Source organism: Epinephelus moara, chromosome 21 (assembly GCF_006386435.1).
Source record: "Epinephelus moara isolate mb chromosome 21, YSFRI_EMoa_1.0, whole genome shotgun sequence".
In the NCBI taxonomy this organism is placed as follows: Eukaryota; Metazoa; Chordata; class Actinopteri; order Perciformes; family Serranidae; genus Epinephelus; species Epinephelus moara.
Window position 1 is genome coordinate 21,564,091 of NC_065526.1, and position 12,084 is coordinate 21,576,174.

Genomic DNA, 12,084 nt, shown 5'->3' on the forward strand with positions numbered 1-12,084 from the left:
TTCTAATCATTTTGCACATGATGATAAAAGTCTGCCCTTTCCTCGAACCAGGGGGTTAGCTGATGATAGCTTTCTGAGGCTGTCAGAAGTAGCCTTATTCATCAATCTCTATTCCACAGGAAAGATTTTAAGAGCTCATGCCACTCATTTTGAAGATTGTATCCTTCATTTTTCCTTTCAGGTTTCCACGTCATTGTAGATATTGTCTTTTTGGTGATAACTGTTTGTCGCATCATACAGCTGAAAACTCTGGGACAAGAGGTCAAAAATACATTATACATTATTACCCCTGGTGAGTTAAAGTCAGCTGTCAGTTACAGTCCTGACAAACAAACCTTATTTGTGTGTAACTGCAATGCTTGGGTTGTGTAAAAATATTGTTTATTGATGTTGGTTATATGATTTTTTGTTTTTTAAGTATTTTGCCTTTTCAGACATTTTTAGTCCTTGAAACATCAATTGTGGAGTGGTAGTTGATTAAAAAAAACACTTTTACGTTCCTACCTTGCATTAAAAAATAGCGAAAAGCATGAAAAGTCTGTAAACAACCATGAAAACATCATAAACTACTACTACTACTAGGCTACTACTACTACTAACAGGAATTCTGAATTCTGCTAAAATCAGAATTATATCAACCCAAATGATCTAGTCAGTGACAAAATATTATCAATAATATTCAGCAGCCTTGTTTATTTTTTTCTGAATTAGTAAGTCTGTTTAAATTAGCTTGACTGGTCTGCCCCCTGCAGGACAAGAGAGGAAAATCTGGCTCCACAAGAGTTTAAACGGTTTAAACTTGAGCTAAACTTTAAAATGTCAACATTTAGCGCAGTTTTATTTTAAAAGATGCAGTCACAATAGTGAATTTGTCGAGATATAAAGTCAAAGTAAAAGGCTACATTGCGATATTGTTAAAACTTAGCATATAAATAAACAGTTATGTAGGTGGCTGTGCTCCAAAGCCTGTCAAAACATCATGCACATGACTGCTTCTAGCGGCCCGTTAACTTCAAGTCGCTTAGAATCCTGGGAAATGAAGTCTTCGGTCAAAATGGATCATACCAATCTGAAGGTGCTGTGTAAATAATGGCTAAAACGCAGAGCCAGTGTGATTTTCGGGGTTCACAGACACTAACTTGGTTTCTCGTGTGTTTTGATGTTATTAGACGTTTATCCTGATTTTAAAAACGCGCAAATCATCGCAAAAATCGTCGATAAGCTAACGGTCTCCCCCCTCTGTCACTGAAGAATGCTGGCAACCCGCTAATGCACGTCCTCTTCTCCCGTCGGATTACAGCCGAGGCAGCACGCGAAGGGACGGTTACCAAGCCATAAACGTCGAATAAAACAAAGAGTAAGTGCACACGAGTTGTCATTTTACGACCAGTGTCGCAATAAAAACTACACCATTTGCTAAAACCCACAAAGTATTTTGAATTTAGAGTTTTCAAGCGCCACGTGGTCAAAGGAACTAGCTACAAGTTGCTGGTGCTGTCAGAAAAACTTGTGCCGCCTACCTAACTTTAGCCACTGCCAGGGTGAGCAGGCAACAGGTGAAATACAACACGAATTTCCACTTTTATTACGAACAGGGTAGATGTGCCATTTTCCTCATTTGTGACTGGTGTTAAACATGAACTGCCCACTTTGTAAGTGTTATTATCCCTCATTTCCAAAACTTGAGAGAATTATAGTCTGTTTTTACGCTAGTGCTCCTCAAACATGAATAATAATCCTACGGTTGTTTCTCCCTAAAGGTTTGTAGTTTATGAGCATTTTTTGTATTGTCTCTCATTAGTTAGCACCCCATTCCAGTAACCAGAGGTGAGTGTTGGCGTTGCAGCTGCTTCTCAGCTGTTGCTCTTAACACATGCACTGGTTTATTGCTGTCATATGGTGTAGTGGTTGTATTTTGCAGTCAGTTGCTAGTTTATAAACAACACCTTGCTAAAACTAATGCAGACTGATACAGCTGGCCTGCAGTGAATCCTAAATTTATGGAGGTTAAAGTGTAGTCTTAATTGAAACTGTCTCAGTGAGGTGATGATTCAGCTTCATTGTCATTTTGGAGGAGGTAGTTGAGGTGCTGTTGAACTGTATTGCATTTTTACTGAGAGGTGTTTCCTTTACTCTTGTTGATATATGGGGACTAGGGATCTGTCATGTGTTTCTAATACCCATTAAAATTCTCAGAGCCCAATCTCACATATTCAGACTGCTTGCTACAACCTCCAAAACGACCATAAAGTTGAATTAACAACTTCATTGCAGTTCCCCATGAAGTTAGGAGTTATTAAAGGGCTGTTCTGCATTAGTTTATGCTAGGTGTACCCAACAAACTGGCAACTGGGAGTGTATATCTGCACTAACAGTGCTATAAATAATGCATTGCTCATGTTTGCGTGTTGTTTTTGTAAAGTGACCCTTTATTATGTGGTTATCTTTTTTTATTACATGCATGACAATATAAAAAGCATCTTTTGGTTGTGACATTTGCCTGCATGTTTAAAAGAGGTGCTGCTTGAAACATTGGATATTTTCGGTTTGATATTGAAGTAATCCAAAAGTGTTGATTGTTTTTAACAAAATTTACCAGACTTTTAACATAATTCAAAGTTGTGTGATTGTTTTTAATTCTTTTATATATTCCAAATGTTCCACATTAGGTAGCATAACTTATCCTCCAGCATGCCAAAACAAAGGTGAGCCAGACACTGTTTCACAGGTTGGATTTTTGGATGTTTCAAAAGAAACATTTAATGCATAAACACAGTGTTTTGTCATTAATTGGATGTGGCTGTGCTAAATTAAAAGTACTTCTTAATCATAAAATCATCATTCGAAAAAACAGTTTTACTTGATCGATTTTTAGATTTGAACTTTATATGTAGGAAACACTGCAAACTCATCCTAACCTAAATTTTGGCCATTTTCACCTGTCATTTGTATTTTTACATTATTTGTTTTTTTAACTCCAATGTGAGATTGATCAATGAACTGTGACAACTTGTTTGTGCATTATTCCATATCCTGAAAGCATAGCCTATATGAGGCTCTTTGCATTCTCAGCTTGATTCTTCTGTTCTCATATAAGCTAAGCTCATTCTAAACTCTTCCTGTAAAGGAAATTTTATAGCATTTTCTGGGAAAATGTAAGCTTTTTGATCAATCCACCGTCTGTTTGCCCACAAGACCACATTGGTATCTCATATCAGCTGTTCCATGAGCTTTTTTTGATGCATCTAAACAGCAAAGCTCCTTTTGTGGTGCTAACTTCACACTGAACTAATGGCTCTAGCTTCCACCTGTTGCTTCTTTTCTCTCATCCCGTAAAAACAAAAGTGAGTAGAGAGGAGACCCCTTTAAGAGAGAAATGGATCAGTCTTGGCCAAACCGTCAGCAAGGAGGCGTCCCTCAACATGCTATACCTATGGGGGCCTTCAGGCAGGGTAATAATCCCACTATGGAGAGAGCCATCAGCAGCGGAGACAAGGTCCAGTTTGAGAGGCTGCGGCGACACACGCGTGTATCAGAGAGCTCTGGGGCTGAAGAGGAGTGGTTGAACACCTCCATGGAAGCGAGCGGCTCCTATGGTCAGAGCCCTACCTTCCACACCATGCACGCAGAGGGAAACTTGTACAGCCGCAGCCCCTTTGAGCATGCCGAAGAGAACTACAAACGCTGGCTCGCCTCTAATACCAATGGAGCGCAGGCTGCTTCTCCAAGGAGTCCAACCACCAGAGGCTACATGACCTTCCAGTCAAGACGCAGCCGCACTCAACAGCAGGATCAGGGACACCATGTCACCACTGTGAAAGCCTCTGGTACCCCCCACCGACTAATCACTAGAGGCCGCAATCGCACCTCCTCTGAGACCGAGCAGGGGGGCAAAGGCAGCAGGGGTCCGACCCAGAGGAAGAGGGGCTTCTCTGAGACGGAAAGCAGGCCCAGATGGGACAAGTATGGCACCTCTTACACAGGGAATGGGAGAGACGTGATGTGTGTTCCGGTTTCTTTAACTTCTATGATGATTTTTTATTTATTTATTTTTTTTGTATTATTATTTGTTGTGTGTCATGCATCCTTGTTTGGCCTTTTTCAGTCATGCTAATTTGTGTATTGTGTGTAAAATTTTTGATATGCAGGTTTAGATGAGCCTTTGTCCAGAGTTTTTTGTTTAGGGTGCATTCAGGCTGATTTAAATACTCAAGAGGAAATAATCATAGCACCCTCATTCAGCACCAAGGGTTTCAACAAAACCTCACCCAGCTTCTGCTACAGTGCAATGCAGCATCTTCTCAAGGTGCTGGGCTGGCCAACTGATTATGTGAACAATCACTGTGGCAAAAAATACAGTCAATTTCACAGTGATATCTTTCCAGATCTGTAAAATCCTCTCTGAGTATTATGAATTACTGTGTAGTGTTTTGATACCATATAAGCCTTTAATTTGTCTCACCAGTACCTGAAACAACACGCCTGCGTCATTGCAGCACCTTGCAATTTTTCAACGGCCATCCTGCTATCACTAAGGGGGGTTGTTAGCTAGCAGCGCCCAACCTTTTGTTCTATAATCCAGACTTTGCAGACCAGGCAACTGTGTTTCACTGACTGAGGAATGCGTAGATCCCTGTCTGCTGCAGTAACCTGTCAGCAGAATGAGAAGGGAGTCGGAGCATACACGCACTTGTCTTTTTACTCACTGTTTTTAAATGTTGCTTTTGATTTTAAAGAAGCTGATGGTAGTTATTTTGCCATTAATGTACCGTGTATATGGTTGAAACTGTCTGCGTAGCGCTTTGGTTTTGTCTCTCCCTGTTCCTCCCACAACTGCTTCTGTGGCTCTGCATGATGTTGTAACCTGCAATATACGGTGTCCTGGTGAAACATCTAATGAAGCCATGTTCTGTCGCTCATTTCCTGTCACTGATTGTGCTGGCTGTAACACCTTAACTCCTGGTCATGGCTGTTGGGTAGTAGATAAACTGTTGAATGCAAATCAATGATTAGTTGATCTTTTTTGAGTTAACTTATCTGTCCTGAATTTCTGACTTCCCCCCTCAGTACCAACATGAGTGGACTGCAGTGCCTCGCCTCCGAGAACATCTGGTTCGACAAGCACCGCTATGATGAGGCAGAGAGGCGCTTCTACGAGGGAGTTAATGGACCATCTCAACAGGTAGAACAAGCAAAATTCCCATAAACTAGCTTTTCAACTTCTGTTCAACGTTTTGTACGCAGCCAAAAGCAAATGTGCTTTGTTTATTGTAGTTGACCTTTTTTTCTGTGTATCAACCTGATCATTTTTAGAAAGAAATACATTTTGGTCTTTAGACGACCTTTATTTGCGACCCTCCTCTTGTCTCTTGCTGCCGTCTTTTGAAGTTCCTTTCACTTCCTGCCAGACGGCACCTCAGCTCACGCTGCCCTGTCAATCACTGGCCTGTTTAGCAATAGTTGCATCATCGTCAGCCCTCTGCAACCAGCAACAGCTGTGTGCATGTGAGTTAAGCCACTCGATTTAGACGTGGCTCATCCTAGTGAGAGGGGTCAGGTGGTTTGGCAGCTGCCTCTGCCTCTCAGGCTGTCCAGGGCAGCAAAGAGCTTCTGCACAAGCCTGGGAAACAAAGGAGATTAGAGAATGATCACTTGTCTGTCTTTAAAGGATTGTTTCACGCAAATAACAATAAGCCATATGTTTTTAATTATCTGATTACAAGTAATTTTGGTTTCATGTGCTGAGACCTTGAGACATGTGCCTCTACTATGGACAAAATACAAACGAGATGAGTGGAACATGTCTTTACAGAAACAACATCCTCTTTATTCAAGACTATCAAATCTTTGTTTCACTGGGCATATTTCTCTTCAGTGGCAGTAGTTTTTGTTTTGGTACAACATGTACTCAAGTGACAGCTGCACTGTGAGAGTTGCAGGTCAGGTCGTCATCATGGGTTTGTGTTACCCTTTTGCCTGCTGCCAAAATGTGTTTAACCTTTGTATTGCATCATGAGGCACAACAAGATAAGCCCCGTAGCTCACATTTATTTGCTACTTACTTCAAATCCTTTAATGCGTGTCATCCTAAATGTCAGGTGTATGGTCCATCCTGCTTTTGTCTGTTTTGCATGCTGCTTTTTGTCTTTGTCTCTGCTCCCGCTTCATTACTGCTTTACCCACATATACCAGCAGGACGGAGAAGTTAATGCCATCCTGCAGGACATTGCTAAATCCCGACAGAATATCCTGCAGTCCCTCAACGGAGTGAGTACTGTGCTAAAAATGAGCCGCAGGCACACCCCCAGGAGTGGCAGGACTGTAGGCACTAATGTCAGTGTGTCAGCCCGAAAACAGGGGAATAACTGTTAAAATGAGAAATGGTGATTTAAATATAGTAACAACAAGTTCTTGGTGACATGTAAGCCTTACTTTAGTCCCAGAAAGCCTTCAGCCTGCACTTGACAAGAAAAGTACTTTATGCATGCGACATTTTTTGCTACAAGACACTTATTCTCCATTGCTCCTCTGCTTGCTTCTCCCATAATCTTTATTGCTGTTTGCATATATGTTTGTCTTTACATCAGTGTCATTTTCTATATTGTAAGTAGCTACATAAATGCTGTTCTCTTAATAGATAAGGTCACATGGTTTTAAGTCTGTCTCGAAACAATACTTGCATGCCCCTATGCACATTCAATGCATTATTGGGAGCTGTAATTGTTCCTCCCGTCCATACCGTCCAAACTCTCTCTTTGAATTACTACCTGCTGCCTTTTCTCAGCAAGCAACGCTGTCTGTGGCAGCAACATTTATAGAGTTTCATATGAAAAGCACTGGATTTTGTGCCTATCACCCATGTTGAGGTAGCTGTAAGAAGGCATCTCTATGAAAAATGTGAACTTATCTTTTATTGTTAAGTTTAAGCACAATTTCATCAAAACAAAAAGAGCAACTGTTTTGTTTACAACAAAAGTTTTGGAGCATGTTTGCTGGAAACTGCTGCCCTGAAAGGGTTAATGAGTATCAGAAGCCCTGAGCAAGACACAAGTGGTTTCACAGCTGTGCATGTACTAAAGCAGAATAAAAGGTTCTGTAAAGTAGAGCTGCTGAATTGGTTGGTATTTCCCATTTTGGCACTACAAGTGATTTATTACTCGATTATTTGATTTAGTTTTGAGGTAAAAAGTTGATTAATGCATTTCTTTGACAATGTTGACATCAGTTTCTATCCTGTTAGTGACTCCTCTGAAGTTGTAGCATCAGACTTTCTACCCACAACCAGTACTTTTCTTTTTGTCTTCGTGCTTCTCCCCCTTATCTTACACCTTGTACATCACTGGGTGCAGGTGAAATCAACCCTGCAGCACGCCAAAGGGCGCCAGCAGAAACGGCAGCACAGAAACGTAAGTCGTCCTCTTCCAGCTTTGCTGCTCAGGCCTGCCAATGCTACATGGCTGAGACAGGCAGCCGGGTGTGCTGGCTGTGTCCGCTGCTGCCTGGAGTGGAGTGTGCTACCTTTATCACAGCACTAAGATGTCTCATTCTGAACCACCATCCTGCATCCTGCATCTTTTTTAGGTGTCACACCCACTAACTGATTCAGAGTGTATTAATTTGGGGCAGAAATTATAATCTTGATGTTTTTGCTGAATCTTGGGATCTTGGAATTCAAATCCGAATAAAATGCGAATAATTTTCATAAGTCAAATATTTACTTTCAGCGTCTTGAAAGTTCAATTCTTATACAGTGAAGGAAAATGAAACTTCTGAATTAAAGGACCAGTGTGAAGGATTTAGTGGCATCTACCAGTGAGGTTACAGATTGCAACCAAATAAATACTCCATCCCTCACTCCTCACTTTCAAGTGTGACAGAAAATCCACTGTAGCCTCAAAACAACATAAAAACACATGAGGCCCTCTCTAGAGCCAGTGTTTAGTTTGTTCATTCTGGGCTACATTTCACTTTTTTGCTAATGGATCCCCCTAAATCCTAAACACTGGTCCTTGAATTGATCAATAATTAATGACACTTAAAGGAACAGTTTAACATTTTGGGAAATACACTTATTCACGTTGTTGCTGAGAGTAGCATTAGAAGATCGATACCACTCATATCTGTTGTAGCTTGGGAGACTGGGTACAGGGTAACAGCTGGCTGACTCTGTCCAAAGACTCTAAAAAATTATCTCCACTAATATACACGTTATATACAGTTACTTCAGTTCAAACACTCGTGTTTTGTTTCGCTGAAATTGTATCGATCTTCTTGTCTCTCTGTAAGAAAGCAAATGTATTTTTCCCAAAATGTGGAACTATTCCTTTCAGATGATAAATTGTGTGAAAAATAAGTTCTCATAAAAAATCTTTGCACACTTTGCCTGCATGCCGTCACCCTAAACATTAAATCCTCGTTTTATTGGGGATCAAGGGAGTTGATTTTAACATCAGCATTGTGTGTGAAGTGTATCCAAGTAATTGTCGAGCAACGGATGTTTGCCTTGCATGTGTTTCTTTTCAAACCTCACCATTATTTATTTTATTTTGCTGGCTTCTCCTCTTTGGGCTTAGACTGGCTCTCGACCTGGATGAGAGTGCGTTTGCATTGTCACCTGCAACATGACACCTGCTAATTAATGTGTGTTTATCTTTCCGCAGTCATCCTCACATGCAGGAGGAGACCAGGAGCTGGTTTCACGCATGAAGAGCATGGAACTGGAGAACCAGACTCTGCACAAAGGTGTGTGTCTCAGCATAGGGTTTTTTTTTTTGTTTTTTTTTTGTTTTGTCTTTTTTGGTGTTTCATAATGTCTCCCTAAGCATTTGCTCACCTGTTACTCCGTATTCATACTTAATATTCCTATTGTCTTTACTTGTTAGTGGTGGCAGAGATGAGGGCAGCCCTGCTGAAGCTGGAGTCCAGAGTGGCTGTGCTGGAGAAGAACCCAGCAGCTGTCCCATGTGCTAAGGTAGATAATTAAGAAATTAGTTTTTTGTTTTTTCTCATAGACAGTACATTACTACTTGCTTACGTTTATTAAGCTATAAAACAGATGTCTGAAAGATGCAAAACAGCCTTGTCTCTCTGGAACAATTTGAAATTAAATCATCTACTTTGTGACATGTGTTAAGACTCAATTAGAAAACAGCTCATTGTTTCACAGTGGCAAATAACTTTCCTGTCTTTTATTGTTTTTGATCATAAATACCCTCTTTGATGTTTTGTTTAGCTGTTATTGTTATTTTTGTTCTGTATAGGTGGATGTTGTCTCACCTCCTTTTGACTTCTTTCCTCCCCTGCCCATCCTGTATCTATTGATGCTTTATAGTTGTATGATGTTTTAATCGTTTGAACAAATGAAATAAAGAAAGAGAAAGGCTTACTGCCTTACTATCTTACTGTCACTGCACTGATTCTCCTGTCCTTTCCATTGTTTTGACCAGGCTGTTACAGTCCAGGCTGCTCCAGCCAAACAGGTAAAGGTCGAAAATGGCGGTGATGACGAAGACGACGACATTGACTTGTTCGGCAGTGATGAGGAAGACGAGGAGGCAGCACGCATCAAGCAGGAGCGCCTGGATGCTTACGCAGCCAAGAAGTCCAAGAAACCTGCCCTCATCGCCAAGTCATCTATCCTGTTGGACGTTAAGCCCGTACGTGTCCTCTTGAACTGTATCATGTAGCTCTTATTAATATGCTAGTTTCATTGCAGTTGTGTTCTCATAAAAAGAAGCCACAGTTGTGGGAAAAAAAGTTGATTAAAATTAGGACATTTGTGTTCTTAGGACATGAATTTATTGATATACTGATTGACTTTTTTTCTTGTTTGGGAAAAGGTGAAAAAAAAAAAAAAACGTCTTGTTAGATCTACTTCAATATTTTCAAATCAGAAACACAAGATATCAATTAACTGAACTCCAACAAAATCACAATTTAAACATGCATGTCGTCAAAATAGGAAAGTAAACCGTGTCATTCAACTTGTGATGTTTTGCTGCAAACTGTTGAACTGAGTCTTTATGGCTTTCATTAAATCAGTGCTCTTTGTGTCCCTTCCCTCCCTGTGCTCCCTTAGTGGGATGATGAGACTGATATGGCGAAGCTGGAGGAGTGTGTGCGCTCAGTGCAGATGGACGGGCTCCTGTGGGGAGCATCCAAACTGGTGCCAGTGGGCTACGGCATCAAGAAGCTGCAGATCAACTGTGTGGTTGAGGACGACAAAGTAGGCACTGACATCCTAGAAGAGGAGATCACTAAGTTTGAAGACTATGTAAGTAACAGCCACTTCAATATAACTTGTTCACCCTAATGAAATATATGAAATGATTTCACATACCTTGAGTGGTACCGAGCAATGTTGGGTAGCTCTGATTTAAGACATCTATCTTGTACATTTCTGGCTCCAAACTTTGGAGCTAAATGGAATTTAATTTGTAGTGCTCACAACATTGGGAAATTCCAGTACAAGATTCAACAGTAACATATATACACAAGAAATAAGGTTACAAAGGTAATTTGAGAACTTGTCTAGCTGCATTGCAATAATCTGGTTATTTTAAATCTGTGTATACAGCACCAGTCAAAAGTTTGTTGACTTATTATGACTTTTTTTTCAATATACTATATGCTATGACATTTTTATGACTTTTTTCTCGACATACTATGGCTTTTTTATGACTTTTTCATGACATACTATACTATGGCATTTTTTATGACATTTTCTCAACATACTATACTATGGCATTTTTTATGACATTTTCTCAACATACTATACGATGACATTTTTATGACTTTTTTCCCGACATACTATACTATGGCATTTTTTTATGACTTTTTCTCGACATACTATACTATGACATTTTTATGAATTTTTTCTCGTCATACTATACTATGGCATTTTTTTTTTTTACTTTTTCTTGACATACTATACTATGACATTTTTATGACTTTTTCATGACATACTATACTATGGCTTTTTTTTTTTTACTTTTTCTCAACATACTATACTATGACATTTTTTATGACTTTTTCTCAACATACTATACTATGACATTTTTATGACTTTTTCTGGACATACTATACGATGACATTTCTGTGACTTTTTCATGACTTTTTCTCAACATACTATACTATGGCATTTTTATGAATTTTTTCTCAACATACTATACTATGACTTTTTTATGAATTTTTTCTCAACATACTATACTATAGCATTTTTTATGACTTTTTCTCAACATACTATACTATGACATTTTTATGAAATTTTTCTCAACATACTATGCTATGACGTTTTTATCAAATTTTTCTCGACATACTATGCTATGACATTTTTATGAAATTTTTCTCGACATACTATACTATGACATTTTTATGATTTTTTTCCCAACATACTATACTATAGCATTTTTTATGACTTTTTCTCAACATAGTATACTATGACATTTTTATGAAATTTTTCTCAACATACTATGACATTTTTATGACTTTTTCATGACTTTTTCTGGACATAGTATACTATGACATTTTTATGAATTTTTTCTCAACATATTATACTATGGCATTTTTTATGACTTTTTCTCAACATACTATACTATGACATTTTTATGAAATTTTTCTCAACATACTATGCTATGACATTTTTATGATTTTTTTCGCAACATACTATACTATGGCATTTTTTTTTTTTTACTTTTTCTCGACATACTATACTACGGCATTTTTTTTCTTACTTTTTCTCAACATACTATACTATGACATTTTTATGAATTTTTTCTCGACATACTATACTATGACATTTTTATGATTTTTTTCCCAACATACTATACTATAGCATTTTTTATGACTTTTTCTCAACATACTATACTATGGCATTTTTTATGACTTTTTTCTCAACATACTATACCATGACATTTTTATGAATTTTTCATGACTTTTTCTCAACATACTATACTATGGCATTTTTTATGACTTTTTTCTCGACATACTATACTATGGCATTTTTATGAATTTTTTCTCGACATACTATACTATGGCATTTTTATGACTTTTTTTTTACTCTTTCTAAACAAACAATTTTTTATG

The 12,084-nt window shown here is 38.7% G+C and overlaps 1 protein-coding gene across 8 annotated transcripts in view; it reads left to right on the top strand.

The window, feature by feature from the left end:
* The first annotated feature begins 1,204 nt into the window (after nt 1-1,204).
* Nucleotides 1,205-12,084, top strand: part of eef1da (eukaryotic translation elongation factor 1 delta a (guanine nucleotide exchange protein)) — a 15,244-nt gene continuing 4,364 nt past the window's right edge. The window contains exons 1-8 of one of the 8 annotated variants that reach the window (XM_050074547.1): nt 1,205-1,357; nt 5,068-5,182; nt 6,193-6,267; nt 7,350-7,406; nt 8,661-8,742; nt 8,883-8,971; nt 9,447-9,656; nt 10,079-10,273. In XM_050074547.1, the coding sequence (XP_049930504.1) occupies nt 5,075-5,182; nt 6,193-6,267; nt 7,350-7,406; nt 8,661-8,742; nt 8,883-8,971; nt 9,447-9,656; nt 10,079-10,273 (816 nt within the window). In that variant the 5' untranslated portion in view covers nt 1,205-1,357; nt 5,068-5,074. Of the gene's footprint in view, nt 1,358-3,451; nt 3,964-5,067; nt 5,183-6,192; nt 6,268-7,349; nt 7,407-8,660; nt 8,743-8,882; nt 8,972-9,446; nt 9,657-10,078; nt 10,274-12,084 lie in introns of those variants that run through there. The other 7 variants (XM_050074548.1, XM_050074543.1, XM_050074544.1 and 4 more) reach the window with 7 other exon arrangements.